General features: G+C 36.0%; 1 protein-coding gene and 1 non-coding gene across 2 annotated transcripts in view; both read right to left on the bottom strand.

Annotated features, from left to right (window-relative positions):
- Positions 1-8,694, bottom strand: part of LOC140164198 (mixed lineage kinase domain-like protein) — a 32,747-nt gene extending 24,053 nt beyond the window's left edge. The window contains exon 1 of the mRNA XM_072187442.1: positions 7,939-8,694. Coding sequence (XP_072043543.1) covers positions 7,939-8,353 — 415 coding nt within the window. The 5' untranslated portion in view covers positions 8,354-8,694. The remainder of the gene's footprint in view (positions 1-7,938) is intronic.
- A 214-nt stretch (positions 8,695-8,908) lies between these two features.
- On the bottom strand, positions 8,909-8,981 carry Trnav-cac (transfer RNA valine (anticodon CAC)). The gene has a single exon. It is a non-coding gene; the product is annotated as a tRNA-Val (tRNA).
- Positions 8,982-16,999: the final 8,018 nt, after the last annotated feature.

The following is a 16,999-nucleotide window of genomic DNA, read 5'->3' as shown; positions in this document are numbered from 1 at the left end:
TTTTTGTGAGTATATAGCTAACACATTTCTTGTCATATTTCATGAAAAAGAGGAATTTGCAGTGTTTCTAGTTTTGAACAAGGAGAACGTTATTTTCATAGTGTTTCCTAATTTTTTGGTCAAAAGGTGATGTTTCAAATACGTGCTGTTCTCTGTTGGACAGCCATGCTGGTGTTACCTTGTATCTTGGTTATAACAAACAGGCATAGCCCCTCACAGTTGTAAAATAAAATTGTTGTGTTTTAGGGTTTTTGTTATAAAAACACCTCGTCAAAAATCATGGAAATTTCAAAATATCCAATTCTAATTTATACAGGATCGTTCGGATTTTGTCAAAAATATTATAAAGCTTTCATGAATGATGATTGGATCTATTTCAAAATATTCAACAGCAATCCTCAACTAGTTTGAACAATTATTGAAAAGATTCATCAGGAATACAGTTATCAGATTACAAAATTTTCATAGTAGAAATTCCAATAGAAAAACTCACTTTTTTCCATCTGGTTTCAGCAATCCTTGCTGTTGTCCTTTCTCAATGGTATATGGATAAGGGATCCTTGATTGGATGGTATGACGTCATCAGAAGATGATGACGCCTAAGAATCAATTGGTCAGGGGGCCTTGACTGAGTGGAAGGCCCTATGACCAATTGATTCATGAGGGCGTCATCATCTTCATGATGACGTCGTGATTCCTCCCGGATCAAGATGGACTATATCCATCTGAGTGTTTCAACAGTCGTCCGATTGCTAGAAACCAGATGGAAAAAAGTGAGTTTTTCTATTGGAATTTCTACTATGAAAATTTTGTAATAAAATAGTTTGAACAAGTTTGTTCATTAGTGTTTCTAGTTTAATAGCACTTTGCAGTCAAAAGTAATTAGGCCTACTGATATAATAGCATGCAAAATTGCTTGAACCAGAATGGATTGCATTAACATTTAAATAATTCAAATAATATAATTCAAATAAAAGTCAAGTTTATTTTACAAGAAACATTTACTCAATATGTTTTATTATTTAAAATTACAGTGTTTCTAGATTGAAATTATGCTTCTACAATAAATTATACTGAATGAACTAATTCAGCTTAAATGTTTTGATACTAATACAACATCAGCTGACTCTACAACATGTACAAGAGCCATTAAGGGAGGAAATGATGATTTTCGGGTGAAGTAAATTACATCTTTGAAGAAATGTGTTTTAATATTTAAAATTACAGTGTTTCTAGTTTGAAATTATTTATAATACTTCTACAATAAATTACACTGAATGAACTAATTTATGTTTATATTTTGACACTAGTCAGTACAGCATAAGCTGACTCTACAAGAGCCATGAAGGGAGGAAATGATGATTCTCAGGTGAAGTTAATTACATCTTTGAAGAAAACTTGAGTTGGAACCTAGATGTGCTTGTGTATGTATGTAGCCATGCGTTATGGCCTTTAATTCGAAACGCTCTTTTCCGGTGAAAATTGCATAAATGTCAGGATTGCATTTCTGATTTGATATAATACTGTCAGGTTATATACCTTCTTAAATCTACATGTACATGGTCTTTGTTATTATTTTTTTTGGGGGGGTCTAGGTATTTTACATGTTCAGTGGCGCATCTAAGGGGGCAAAGACAAACTGTTTGGAACCAGGCCAATTTACACTGATTTCAATGGGGCTAATTAGGTATTCATGCCACCATATCTCGGGCCCTCATGATCCGATTCCCACCAAATGTGGACTGTGGATGTTTTTCATCATGCTCCACCGATACATGGTATTCAAAACGCTGAAATGCGCAAAAAAAGTTTTCTTTGACGTCATCACTTCGGTACGATATTGCTATGGTAGTTAATCCGATTATTACGTCACTTCTACGGCGAATTCCAAACCTATGATTATTGGAAGTTCTTAAAAAAATCTATTCCATGAGTAGCCTTTAATGCCTGTTGAAAGGAAATAATTATTGAGTTTGTAAACAATACAAACATTGTTGTAGTGTTTCTACAGGCTGAGTCAAATAGAAGTAAACTCATTTTTGAGGGGCTGTTAAACTCGAGATCTGCAAAGAATCTGCTAAAAATAAAAATACCACTGGAAAGAGCAAATTCTACACGTCTAAATAAACAAAAGAATTGTTGCAATAGCTCACAGCAAACTAAAGTTATACTCATGTGAAATCAACCACCTATTTTTGTAGCTACACACGGCTGATTGATTTTCATCCATTTCAATTTTGACGAATCAGCAAAGTGCTAACATGATTTATTGTTGAAAAGACAACTTTTGATTTTAATTAATATTCAACAAAGTCCATGACGGTACTATAGTTTGTAGGGATACCAGTTCAAGTCTTTACGAACGATCCGGCAGAAGCTTGATTGGGGAATGTTCGGTAAAGGATTGAGCTGATCTTTGGTCTTGCTGTAACGCATGTCTAACTCTAGCGATGTTCACTTGTGATCTAGTAGTTCGTGGTCTGCCTGAATCTTCCGGCTGTCTGTTTTTAGTGTCCCATGCACATTGAGCTTGTTCACATTCTTATATACTGCTCCCTTATATGAAACCCGGTTAGCTGTAGGAAATTGGAGACGAAAAAGACGCTGAACTTCAGTGGGACTCTAAGTTTCATGATACTTCGTCGACAGAAACGTGCGCTCCCGTGCGGTAAATTGTGGTGCCATGTTGTCATTTGGCCCGTTTTATTATAATGTAGTGCAATGAGGTAAAATTCATATTAAAAAGAGCCCTTTAACATGTAGGTATTATTGATCGAAACCACACCTGCCACAGAACTTTACATTTGAATATCGCACCTTACCAATCAATATAATAGGTAGCCCTTGGGAAGTGAAACCATGTGCAGCTACAAAAAATGGTTGTATTCAAATGAGTATAACTTGAGTTTCCTTTGAGCAATTGCAACAATTAATTTTTGTATTTAGACGTGTAGAATTTGCTCTTTCAAGAGGTATTCTCATTTTTAGCAGATTCCTTACAGATCTTGAGTTACAGCCCCTCAAACATGAGTTTACTTCTTTTTGACTCAGCCTGTAGCATCAGCAAGCCAGAACACAAATGTTTTATTTTTGCGTATGTCCAACCAAAAAAATGAGCATCCAAATTTATCCCTTCTGGGCAAAAAAAATCACGTTTTAGGGAAAATGCATCACACTGTTTTTCCAAAACTAGAAACACTGGTATTTCATATTTCAGATATTATCAAGAAAACTCTATTGACAATCTCATTTTATAATATCTGGAAGAAGAAAGGAATGGGAGACCCATATTATGTTAAGAATCGTATATTAGAGCTTATTAGTAAGCCGGACAAAATTGGTGAAATTTCCCAATAAAGATGTTTGTTTAAAGTAGAAACACTGTAATTGTTTTACTGCATTGGGAGAATACGTTTATCATAGGAATGTGACAGACTTAATATGAGTGAGTTTTGCTGACCCCTTCTTCCGTCGACCATATGGTCCTCATCTATATTAACACTATAAAGGGAATATTGTGTTTGTAAACAATGCAAACATTGTTGCAGTGTTTCTAACATCAGCAAGCCAGAACACAATGGTTTTATTTTTGCTTATGTGGGGCCAAAGTGTGTTGATTGTATCCATAATAAAAAGTTTCTTTGAAGTTGCTGGCCAACAAAAAAAATGAGCATCAAATTTGATCCTTTTGGACAAAAAAATCACGTTTTAGGGAAAATACATCATGTTTTTTTTCCAAAATTAGAAACACTGATATTTCATTTTCAGATATTATCAAGATAACTCTATTGACAATCTCATTTTACAATATTAGTACGATATCTGAAAGAAGAAAGGAATGGGAGACCCATATGTTAAGAATCGTGTACATGTGTTTGTAAGCCGGACAAAATTGGTGAAATATGCATATTTTTTTCTTAAAGTAGAAACACTGTGATTTTTTTACTGCACTGGGAGAATGAGTTGATCATAGGAATGTGACAGACTTATTATGAGTGAATTTTGCTGACCCCCTCCTTCCGTCAACCATATGGTCCTTATATACATTTACACTTAAATAAGTTTCTGTAAAAATGTGTATATTTTATGCATGTATTGTATTTATGTCCACGGCCCCAAGGAAGAACAACCTTTGGGTTTATTTGGGCCCTCCGTGGTTAAGTAAAGTTGAATCTGAATCTGAATATGTGAGGACCTATAGACCCCGCCTATAGCCAAGGTCAATGTCCAAATCTCATAACTGTTCCATGTAATCTGTAGGAGAAGAATCATTTTGGATAAACACGCATTTTTAGCCAAACTAACTCATGCGTGACGTTTGACCACAAATAGGTCATGTCAAATGTCAAATTTAAAGGCTGGGGTAGTGGAGCTTTTGCCTAAGTTGGGTCATAATCGGGCAAATAATGATGGAGCTAGGACAAATTATATCAAATGTTGACAGAAAGAAAGAAGAACTAGAGCCACTGTGGCTCACGAGCCACGAATATCAGGCGGTGGCTTCTGATTGACATTTGATATCGGATAAACTGGGGTTGACTACTCATGCTCCCTCAAATTAAGGATAATTTGCATCATACTTAATCCTAATCGGGCCAATTTTAGCATTTGACTTTTTCTGACCTTTGCAGATTCATACTCCCCAAGTGTCAGGAATTATTTTCCGCAAGTTACAACTCGGTTAAAGCAACTTCAAATTTGACCTGTCCTTTGACCTTACATGACCTTTGCGGTTTCATATTTTCCAGTGCCGGGGATTGTTTCCCCGATTGGAGTAACTTTAACTTTAAATTTAACCTAACCTTTGCGGTGTCATATCCACCATGTCCAAGGATCATTTTCCCCGACTAACAGTTTAATCAGAGCAACTTTAAAATTGACCTGACCTTTGACCTTTGATGACCTTTACGGTTTCATACTCCCCAAGTGTCAGGAATCATTTTTCGCAAGTTACAGCCCAGTTGGAGCAACTTAAAATTTGACCTGATCCTTGACCTCAGATGACCTTTTACGTTTACGGTTTCATACTCTCCAAGTGTCAGGAGTTATTTTCCGCAAGTTACAACTCGGTTAGAGCAACTTCAAATTTGACCTCTTTGACCTCGGATGACCTCTGCGGTTTTAGTGTCAAGTATCATTTCCTCAAGTTGCAGCTCAATCAGAGCAACTTTATATTTGACCTGACTTTTGACCTTACATGACCTTTGCGATTTCATATTCCCCAAGTGCCGGGGATTGTTTTCCCCGAGTTACAGTCCGATCGGAGGAACTTTAAATTTGAACTGACCTTTGACCTTGGATGACCTTTACTCCTCAAGTGTCAGGAATCATTTTATCTAAGTTACAGCCCATTTGGATTAACGTTGACCTGACCTTTGACCTTGGATAACCTTAAAGGTTGTATACCCCCCAAGTTTCATGGATCATTTTCCTTAAGTTACAGCCCAGTTGGAGCAACTTTAAATTTGTCCTGACTTTTGACCTCGGATGACCTTTGGTGTTTTATACTCCCCAAGTGATAATTTTCTGCAAGTTACAGCCTGATTGGAGCAACTTAAAAATTTGATCTGACCTTCGACCTCGGATAACCTCGGTTTCATACTACCCAAGTGTCAGGGATCATTTTCCCCGAGTTACATCCCAATCGGAGCAACTTTAAGTTTGGCCTGATCTTTGACCTCAGATGACCTTTGCAATTTCATACTCCCCAAGTGCAGGGGATTGTTTTCCCGACTTTCGGCCCCATCGGAGCAACTTTAAGTTTTAGTTTTAGCATAATCGGACATATTTTCAAATTTTACCACCCCGCACAGATATTCACCAATATTGCACCAATATTGAAACTACAGGGTGTCCCAGAAAAAATTACCGAGCAAAGAAATTGAACGTAAGTCGAGAAATAGGCATCAGAATCAAAAAAATTAAAATGTAGCGCATAGCTTATTTTGTTGTGCAACACATACAAAAATTTTATTTGATTCGGTTGACTGGTTGCGAAGAAATGAACGATTACATAATGTGTGCATCAATTCAGTTCATTCCAAGTTTGATCAACAGACACTTTTTTCATACTCGCTCACCGCTGCCTAAAGTGTGTGTATCTCATTAAATTTAGTCCATATTATCTATTTTATAATCGGACGGTGTTATGTCATTCATTCTTTCACTGATGATGAATAACAGTTTGTCCGTAAAACTTTGATTTCTGCAATTGGAAGCTTTCCAACTTCAATTCTTTATGTTGTGCAAATATGTTATATTTTAACTTTCCAAAGAACATTTGAGACAAGAACAACAATGACCAAGTGCTTACAGCTTTACGTGTGATTTTTGATACCATGCAACATTATTACTGTTTAAGTTTTAAAAGATTTAAACTTTGCATTACAGTTTCTTGGAAATATTCCAAAAACATTAATGTGTGTGAGAAATTTTTAAGCAATAATTCTTTATGCAACATTAATGAAAAATATATATTTACAAGTACCGAGCATCATCTTATATGCAAGCTTTCATTTTTAATATCATGCAGGTTTTCAAATTTGAACAAAACCTAATTAAATGTTTTGCAAGAAACAGATTGTTTAAAAAAACGAGGATTTCACAGAAGAAAATATGGAGCCCATTGACAGTTAACAACTAGTGTGCAATAATTATGTTGAATGATCTTTCTTTCAAACTTGGAATGAAGTGAATTGACACATGCGTTATGTAATTGCTCATTTCGTCGCGATCAGTCAACCGATTCCAGCGAAATTGGCGTATAAGATGCAGAATAAGATGGGCTACACGCTGATGTTTAGATTTTTGGATTCTTTTGTCTATTTCTCGACTTACGTTCAAATTTGTTCGCCCGGTAATTTTTTCTGGGACACCCTGTATATCATTCACCACATAGCCTTAGTGCGTATGTATTGATTTTCATAAATGCATCAAGGGAAAGCATGATTTCCTCTCATTTAAATACTTGTAAAGTAACCACAAAATGGGCTATTCAGTTGAAATCCATACACCCCCTCCGGAAGAAATAACCTTAATCTCCCATACATGGAGTGTGAATTTCAAATGGGCCTACCTGAATGAGTGACTCCATTTTGATTATACACTAACAGTGTGGAAGATTTAAGTCATGTCTTGCATAAAGGGTGTATGGATTTAAGTTGGAATAGCCCAATAGACGAAATCTGAAGAAAACTGACGAAATCTAACCAATCTTATCCTTGTTATCAAAATAGAAGACTAGCACTCTTCTTGCCCGAGTTATGTGCCAAATTGCTGCCTCTAATGATAGCTGCTTCGAAATATTTTCGCAAAATGGCCCCTATTAAGCCTTACATGAACTTTGAGCCCAATCTGTGCTACATGTTTACAACCTATTTGAAGCTTGGGCCAGCGGTTCTTCTGACCAAGTTTGGTAATCATATTTAAAATAGGAGAAGCATTTTTAAGACTTTTACAAAATTACCCCTAATAAGCCCTACATGACATTTGACCTCTATCTGTGTGTAACTTATATTAAGCTTGCGTCAGTGCTTCTTGTAGCTAAGTTTGGTCGACATCTAGTAGCATTAATCGGTTCTACTAAAGAGGAAAGAGAAAGAAAGAAAGAAAGAAAGAAAGAAAGAAAGAAAGAAAGAAAGAAAGAAAGAAAGAAAGAAAGAAAGAAAGAAAGAAAGAAAGAAAGAAAGAAAGAAAGAAAGAAAGAAAGAAAGAAAGAAAGAAAGAAAGAAAGAAAGAAAGAAAGAAAGAAAATTTGGAGCTTCATTAGTATATCAGGCGGATAATCCGCCTCATATAAAGAAAGAAGAAGAAGAAATACAAGAGTCTAGCGGAAATAATAATCGCAACTTTAAATTGAACCAACCAATAATGAAGATTCACTATAGAGTACTCTTAACATGAGAGTGAAGAGAGAGGGGAGGAAGAGAGCGAACTGACCTTTCATCTTTTCCAATAATTCTTGGTTATCTTTGACCTCATCGTCCCGGTCTTCATCGATCCTTTGATTCAGAACTTTCTTGCTTTTTTGAAATGATTCCCCTAAACCTGCCAAGGGATTCATTTGTGTATCATCTATAACTCTGCCAACCATTCCTATCATTTCGACGGAGACTCCTAAGTGAACGGTGTTCTGTAGCGTATCTAACCGCTCGCTGAAGCAGTTAAATTGATCCGCGATCTTGTTTCTTGAAAGAAATAGCTTAACAACGTTGCGCTTCTTCAATTTCGTCATGAAGACCTGTATTTCCTCTATCACTTTCTTGAGCTGCATTAGACCACCACTGAAGACTGGACATTTCATGGACTTATCTTGCTTTTGCAACTCTATCATCTTACCGCCTTCTTCTTTCATTCCAGAAAGAATCTCTACTTAGGGTAAAAGACACTCAATTCTTGTCGTCAGGCGTTTAATTTTCGTTTCGTAGGATTTTACTTCTTCGATTCCATCAACTAAGGTATTTGTCAGCGTAACAATTTCCACACACAGGCCTACGACATCCATGTTGTACTGTGGTTTCGAGTCAAATAAGGAGAATAATAGTTGTCTGTTGAACACAAAACACACAGTGCATCGCTATGCACTGACTGCAACCTGTCTATGGCAAGCATAAGCGCCGTTCAGGCAGTCACCGTAGCGAAATTAAGGAACCAATTTTACCGTTAAATTATGAAAAAATGCACACTTTCCTAGAAGCTACAACTCTAGATATGCTAGTCAAATAAGTACTTTCATTATTCGCCATGTATTTATTTTTTCATTCTCACTCTATTGTACCAAGCATGGTGATATAAACGAAACTTGAAACTTGTTACAGATATTAAAGTACGCAGATGGCACCATTTGTGTTTTAAAAATGAGAAGTACTAACCAGGTAATAATGTTAAGAAGTGAAAAAAAAAGAAAATTTGGCTGAAGCCAGATTCGAACCGGCAATCTCTGGTTTGTGAGACCAGTGCTCTACCATCTGAGCTATCCAACCCTATTATCCCAAATATCAAAACCTTTGCTAGGGCACTGGTCAGAGCTATAACACCGTGCTGTCATGTGGCCGGGAATCACGCCCACATTACGGCAAGATAGTGTGTTACATTATATTTTTCAAGATTTTGGATGTCTTAGTGTTTAGTTGAACTTAAATGTAAGTAAATCAAATGCAATGTAGCGTGGGTCACGCGCGTTCAGTAATGAAAAGTCATTTAAAACGGAATGGTCTAAAAATTCCTATTAAGGCATTTGGGTGTTTACATCTCGAACAATATAGATAGATGAATGTGAACATATCAATTGATTCCAAGCTGCAGAAGTTGAAATCAATTGGAAAACAAGGAATGACTTAAGTTGGTAAGATTCCTTTAATTAAGAAATTGTCTCATCTCTGTTTATTTATCTCGCCAGTTCCAAACAAAATATCCAACTTGAACAGATTATTTACCATATTTTCTTGGAAGATGACAAAGGCTTTGTCAAGATGAATACGACTATTGGTAACATGAGGGATACCATCCGGGATCGCGGAACTGGAACAACCTACCAGTGGATCCACCAGTGTAACAATCTCTTCATGTCTTCAAGCCGGTGTTGAGGGTTTGCCAACTAAAGTAGCTTTTCCAGCGCAAAGACTTTTTACTTGCACAACTTTATATTATTTTGGACAGTCTTCTATTTCAATCTTTTAATAATTACTGCAACTCATGACACCTTGTGATGCGTCCTTTCCTCACCCATGCGACTTTGAAGTTTAGAGAAAGGAAGTAAGGAATGAAATAAGGACATAAAGATAATATCAACCAGATAGTGGGCAGTGGAATTGCCCGTTACATTACCATATTGCTGCGGATCTAACACAGGCTTATGCTCCAGCTTGTCTGATTCCCATCTCACTTGGCGTTTTGGCAGCTGCTCAAAACCACCAAATACATTCCAGCTAGTCTGTTTGTACAATCTTCCGCCAACTTTGGTCAAACCTTGTGTCAGTAACTTCATGAAAAGATCATTTGCCAAGCCTCTTCTAGCGGTTCCTGACTGTTGCATTAACATAAAAGCAATTAAAAAAAGCCAAAGTATCTAAAATAAAATCAAAGAACAATCCAAAAATATATCGCCACTGCCTATTAGGAACCCACCAAGCAAATCATGCTCAAGATAAGATTGAACCATCAACAGTTTGTGTATATATTCGAAAATCAGCACCCAAATTTACCTAGTGTATCATGTGTATTGTTCAATCTTTACTAATTATAATTTGCATGTAATATTTATCTTACAATATGGATAGTAACTTTACATGTCTGTAATATTTCATGTAATTTGGCCTAGACGGAGTACTCTCACATCCATGGCCTGAATGTCACGATATGAAATATAATAAAATTGATTTGTCTGTAATATAAATTGTATTGTCATCGTAACAAAATTTAACAGTCCTAAGTCTACATGTAATGAACTTATATCTTATTCTTAGCTACAGAATTCATACACGGGGTATTGGATTATTATGGTGAAAATACAGTGTGTATACAACAAAGGAAATTATTCGTGTTACTCCACATGAACCAAGTATCCATGGAAACCTTTGAAAAAATAATTACCGATAACTAAATCATTCACTGTCAACAATGGACAGATTTTTGTCAATGAATTGCAGTCAAATTCAGATTTACCTGTTTATATGGGCCGTATCCATAGTAGGCTATATACACTTGTATACTGCTCATTACCTGTTTTACCTGTAGGAAGCATTCATAAATACTTTGATAAGGGTCCGAAAATATAAAAGAGGGCATGAAAAATGTTTGCGCGCTTCCCACGAATTTGTTCCAGTAAATTAAAAGCCGGTCATTAGGACGATGTGGCAATTCCCTTTGCAAATGTTGATCGGAAGGCTATATTACCGGCCTGGTCAGCTCCATCTACCCGGCAGAGATTGGCAAGAATTGTCATGTGAATTTTATTATTAGCATAGGCTAAGGCTAAGGCTAAGGCTACTGACAATATTATTAGCAAGGTATAACCAGGATAACACCTTGATTTGGGGATTCTAATGTTGGAAAACTTGAAAGAAAATAGTGTCAAATTAAAATGTTTGCAGGCTATTATTGCTCAGAATGTTATTATCTTTGCCTCCTTATTCACTACTGCTGTTCCACTGCTAACAGTTGGTATATGGTTTATGTCTAGATTATCAAATATTCTACCAGACCTTATATATTATTACAGTCTAGACCTACAGTGGAGGGGTTGATTTTTTTCAATCGTCCATATTAAAAGGGTGGTTCAATAGTTTTGACAGGCATTCTCCGACCCTCATTAAAGTAACACTCCAAGAGTATGATCTATCCCTGGTATACACATACTACATCGAAAATAAAACAGTCTTATTAACATGATTAAATACTTTCAACCATTTATTATCTTGAGGAAGGCAAGAACAGACTTGCAGCATAAAATCCAGGGGTTGTGGAACTTAAATTGTTTTGGCGGAATGTGCCGCCCGAGCTTCCAAACCTAACAATTTCTACACTAACCCTAAAAATGGTGCATTTAAGAACCATTTAGTCCCGTAGAGAAACAATGAAACCCCGAGAATGAAACAAGGGATTTGTAAATGGTTCCAAAAAGACAGTCCCGCCTAAGACATTTTGGTATAATCCAAAAGACTGCTTGATCAATTCTCTTGTTTTAATGTTTGGAACAAGTGAGTGTGGTTTTTGTTGCTACTTTTTATCATCTTCATTGAGAAATACAACCATTTATGAAATTTCGGCCAAAAAAGGTTGCATTTTTCTACATAGGCTTTATGACGCAAAATTTGTGTTTGCCAACGTTCTCCCTTTAAGTGAGTAATTTAATGAAACAGAAGCATTTAATTAAAGCTAAACTTGTCCTGATTTATGTGTCACACATTCAAAAACACTTTTTATGGTTCAGTGAATAAATTAAAATGAAGGCTGCAGCTTATTAATGTCTTTTAATAATGTATTGGTCCTTCATGTGAGATGGCTTCCAATCATCCTTCTTCTCTGCTGTTGGTCAATCTGGTTCCCGTATGCTACAGGATTTGTTGCAAAGTCATTGAAGGAGATGTTGTCCCTCACTTGTCCGCTTGTAACAAGTTGAGTCTTGATAAGGGCCACCCATAGAAATGTTTTTGAACCATTCAATGAATGACCAATTAAATAACGGGATTGAGTTCCGGTATTGGGCTCAAGCATAAGAGATTGAACCAAAAACAATAACTTTTGGTCCATTGTTAAATTAATTAATGAACACAAGATTTATCATTGATGTTATTGTTGTTTCTTCCTAATAATTTAAATTAGATTCAAAAACGTTAAATGTACTCATGTTAATGCATAAAAAAAGCCAATTTAGAAAACTTTTGTTTATGCATGAAATTTCATAAATGGCTATATAATTTCGCACTGAAAAAAAACTGAACCATGAAATATGTTTGGAATGTGTGTGTAAGTTAAGATATCATGAATATCTTAACTTAAATTATTTTGACAAAAAAAATAGAAACATTTCTCGTTGATTAAACAAAGAGGTCTGAAACAAAAAGTGGTGCATAAAAAGCCTCTAAACTCATATAGAGTATGCCATTAATACCTGACATTTAAATAATTGCTATTTTGTGACAGAATACAATGTACATTACACTGCTCTTACGCTCCGGTAGATGCGCGCTCGTTAAAGGTGGTGCAAAAAAACAAGTTTTCAAGAATTGTTATATAATGATTGAAAGAGAAACTACAAATAATTGAAGGGTAAGATTAATTCCATTGTCTTATGATTCCTAGAAGACAGGAAACTTATACAATAGAAAGGAATGCCAGCTTATGCAAACTGGGACCTTTCGTTTTTATGCAAAATTTCACCCGTTCAACTGTACAGTGACTACCATTTTGTTTGAAACAAAATTTAATGAATTCGCCAATATCCCATGACTTTCTCACTCTCTATCTCTATCTCCTCCCCCTCTCTTCCTCTATCTATATGTTTATCTATACATTTATCTAGAATCTTACTGCCCCTTTTCCCCTCCTCATACCATCACGGTCTCATTCTCCCTCTATTTGATGAATACTGGACGTGCTGATTTAAATTAGCTCTAATTTTCTAAGTTTATCGCCACTGCTGTGGAGGGCTTAGGGTGGTACTACACCCCTTTGTGACTATTTTTGTATTTTTCTCAAAAAATAATACCACACTAGTAACAAAGGTTATGTGTATTATAGGTGCAATGAATCCAGTTACTACACTGGAATTTCAACGACTCAAGACAAGCGGTACGTTATTTATGATAAGAAAAAGAGGTACCGCTAGAATGTACCTCATTTCTTAACATATATAATGAACCACTTGTCTTGAATCACTGAAATTTGGATTTCTTGCCCCTTTAATATACATAACTTCAGCAGTGTGTAGTTTTTTTTTAATGCAAAATTAGTCACAAAATGTATCAGGAAGTGTAGTACCACCTTAAAATCATCGATGTCCAAAATTACATGTTACCCATTTCGGCAACAAATGGACGGTTAATTCTGCCCTCAATAATAAATGTAAGTGACTTTGAGGTATGTGTATGATCACCATGGTCACTTACGTCTAACTGCTTAATTGACCATGTATATACCCCAAAGTCATTTGCATTTATTATGGAGGGCAGAATTAACCGTCCATTTTTTGCCGAAATGAGTAACATGTAATGTTGGACATAGGTGGTTCTGGTTTTAACCCTCGATATGGGGTAATGGTGGTAGCAATGTTAATCCTTAACGGATCCTGATTGTAATGCTAATGAATAATAATTATTATTTGTAACGAAAAAATTAGAACCAAATCAAGGCATATCTTATACTATCATGATTGGTACGAGAAAGAATAAACAAGTAATTCCAACATATTTTCAGATTTAAACCGTGACTAAGCAATTGAACGTAGATTGTGTTGCCATGTACAAGTTAAAACTTAACTGGTATAAAACTTTTATCGGTTCACTTGCACACCATAATGGTCATATTATTACACGTACGACACTGGCTTGATATTGAATGGCAGCCAAACATTCCATGGTGGGTCAGTCACAAGTTATTCTTCTAGTTATTCTATTAATAAGTTGGTACACCGTTGATAATAATTATAGTCAACATGCTGGTGCTAAGAGGCAAAATTTACTACATACTTTTTAACCATTAACAGTATGAGTACGCCAAAGCATTACTAGCAAACTGAAAACCGGGACTGAAAAAAGCTGAGCTGAACTATTATCATCTACATCATGAGCCTTAGAATTAATAACCTTCCCTTTGATACAACCTAAATTAGTAGCTGATATGATTATGTTAACTAAAGATGAAAAAATAAGTAAATAAAACCATGTACACAGGAGACAAAATATGAAAGAGGTCGAAAGAGAGGAAAGTAAGGCAGATTATTAACGAGTCAATCAAAGTCGCTATCCTGGTACCATTGCACCCCATTTATTGCTAGTTGGAAAGAATTTCAAACAAATTCATGGACATGGCTATGACTAGTGAAAACTAGAAAGTTATTTCAATTACCTTTTTGGTAGTATTTAATGAAAACAGCAATGTAACTGTGGGGTTGGCGTACGTGCCGATATTATGACAATAAATGACAAAAGTCTCGTTTCGCTTAACGGGGATTCCCCTACAGTATTCCCTCATCAAATATAAACGCCACGTGATGTGATAAATTACAGGTGGATTGGAAGTAATTATGCATCATTATGTATCTGCAACAACCAGAACGGCAATTAAAGTGTTCAAAGTCATATTATTGACGCCAGTGGGACAAAAGCATAATATTACTCATGGCGATAATTGCCAACAAAAATTGTATGAAAGACGTAAACATCTTTTGATTGAAAATGGCTCGGATTGATACCATTTTCTGCTTGGTTTGGGTTATGAAATGAACAATGTCATGGAATGTTGTTGACGTTAGTGCCGTATTATGACAATTAATCAAGTGCGACAAAGGTTATGGCGATAATTGCCAAAAATTGTACGAAAGACGAAAACACCTTTTGATTGCAAAACGCACGGATTGGTACTACTTATCGGCTTGGTTTATGTTATGAAAAGAACAATGTAATGGAATGTTGCTGACGTCAATGCCGAATTATGACAATTAATCAAGTGTGACAAAGGTCTCGCTTCCCCCGTACACAATTGTACGAAAGACGTGTAACCTTTTGACTGCAAAAGGCACGGATTGGTACTACTTATCGGCTTAATTTGTGAACAAAACCATGGAATTTTGGCGACGTCAGCGCATTATTATGACAATAAATCAAAATAATTATGACAAAAGGCTCATTTGAGACATTGCGACACTGAAACATTGCGAAACTTGTTAGGTTAGGGTTTAAGACCCGGTATGGGTAAGGTTATAAGCATATTCAGCAGTTAGCCTAATTAACATGATTAATGCTACGAACGATTGCCATTGGACCAGTGAACTGCCTTCATTATGTTTGGAAAGTACAGGCCACCTCATTGGTCAAAAATTAGTCGCTCCTATTAGCTGCCCATAATGTAAAGATTGGGCTATTCCATTTAAAATCTACACTACCCCTGTGGAAGATTTAGCTAACGTCTGCCACAGAGGGAGTATCAATTTTGAATAGAATAGAATAGACAATTGGGTAACTTTCATTTGAAATACTCACTCCAGTTGTGGAAGATATAGGTAAAGCCATAAATTGTATACAGGGGAGTATGGGTTTCGAAATGATTACCTCTGACCAATTACATTTAAAAACATATTCCCCCCGTGGCCCCTGTGGAAGATATTTCCAAAATCTTCCCCAGGAGTAGTGTGGATTTCAACTGGAATAGCCCATTCAGACTAGTTAGTTAAAACTTGATATAAAGTTAAACTTGAGATGCAGGTGTTTTAATCAGTCCACGTAAAAGGCAGTATATACAATAAAATAACATTGCTACACAGGATGTAGTACATGTACAATATTACATCTCCCTTCTTAAAAGGACATTTAAATATCTGTCAAACTCAAACTGCATTATCCTCACACGTGACATTTTTCTAGAATATTTACTAATGTAGCAACTAGCCCCTGCCATTACTAAGCTGCATATTCTTGCTTTGCAAGACAAATTCATTATGCATAGGTAACTACCCCTACCAAGCTAGACGCTGAATATTCTTGTCAAGCAAGACAAAGTTTTTATGCATCTAAATAGGGGACGTGATCTCAAAGATGGGTGTAACCTTAAAGTTTCCTTTGAAGAAAACGGTTTAATGGTAATTCCCGACTAATCAACCACTTTAAGCGACTTCAGACAATTGTACAGCTTTTAAGTCTTCAATGGATCTGTGAAGATCCCTTTAATATAAGTTGCTCGTATTAATTTCTGAAATATATTTTGAGAAGCAAGCAAATGCTTCCCAATGACCATAGGCCTGTTAAAAGGGCATTTCGTGAACCATAGACTCATCCCCCACTTTTCTCAAAAAAAAGTTGAGATTTTTATATCACTGGAATACTCTGGCTACATAATGTTTATGTACAAAATATTTCTTGCAGATTAATTCGTTTAGCAAAGATATCGTGAAATTTGAATTTCGTTCTGGTGCACCAGAACGAAATTACAACGTATTGTCTATGGAGCAGTGTAATACACATAATCATGCATAACTCGCAAACGCAAAATCGGAATCAACTGAAATTTTGGGAATATGCTTTTTCGTGGATATGTACTGAAAAATGTCATAAAAAGAGGATGCTAGGATCACGAAATACTCCTTTAATATACTGTTGAGTGGAATATCGCCGTGTGAACTGAGTCTTCTACTGAAAAACGTGATATCTCAGGCCTGAAAGTTTTAATGGGGTTATGAGAAAAATATAAACTTTCATCAAATCCAAAATTGAGCCTGTAAAGAAGGTCATACACCTTTAATAACGGGGATTTCCCTCCAAAATTCCCTATGAACTCCACGTGGTGT

Source organism: Amphiura filiformis, chromosome 11, assembly GCF_039555335.1.
Source record: "Amphiura filiformis chromosome 11, Afil_fr2py, whole genome shotgun sequence".
Classification (NCBI taxonomy): Eukaryota; Metazoa; Echinodermata; class Ophiuroidea; order Amphilepidida; family Amphiuridae; genus Amphiura; species Amphiura filiformis.
Note: the sequence above shows the minus strand (reverse complement) of the source record. Positions and strands in the feature narration are given on the sequence as shown.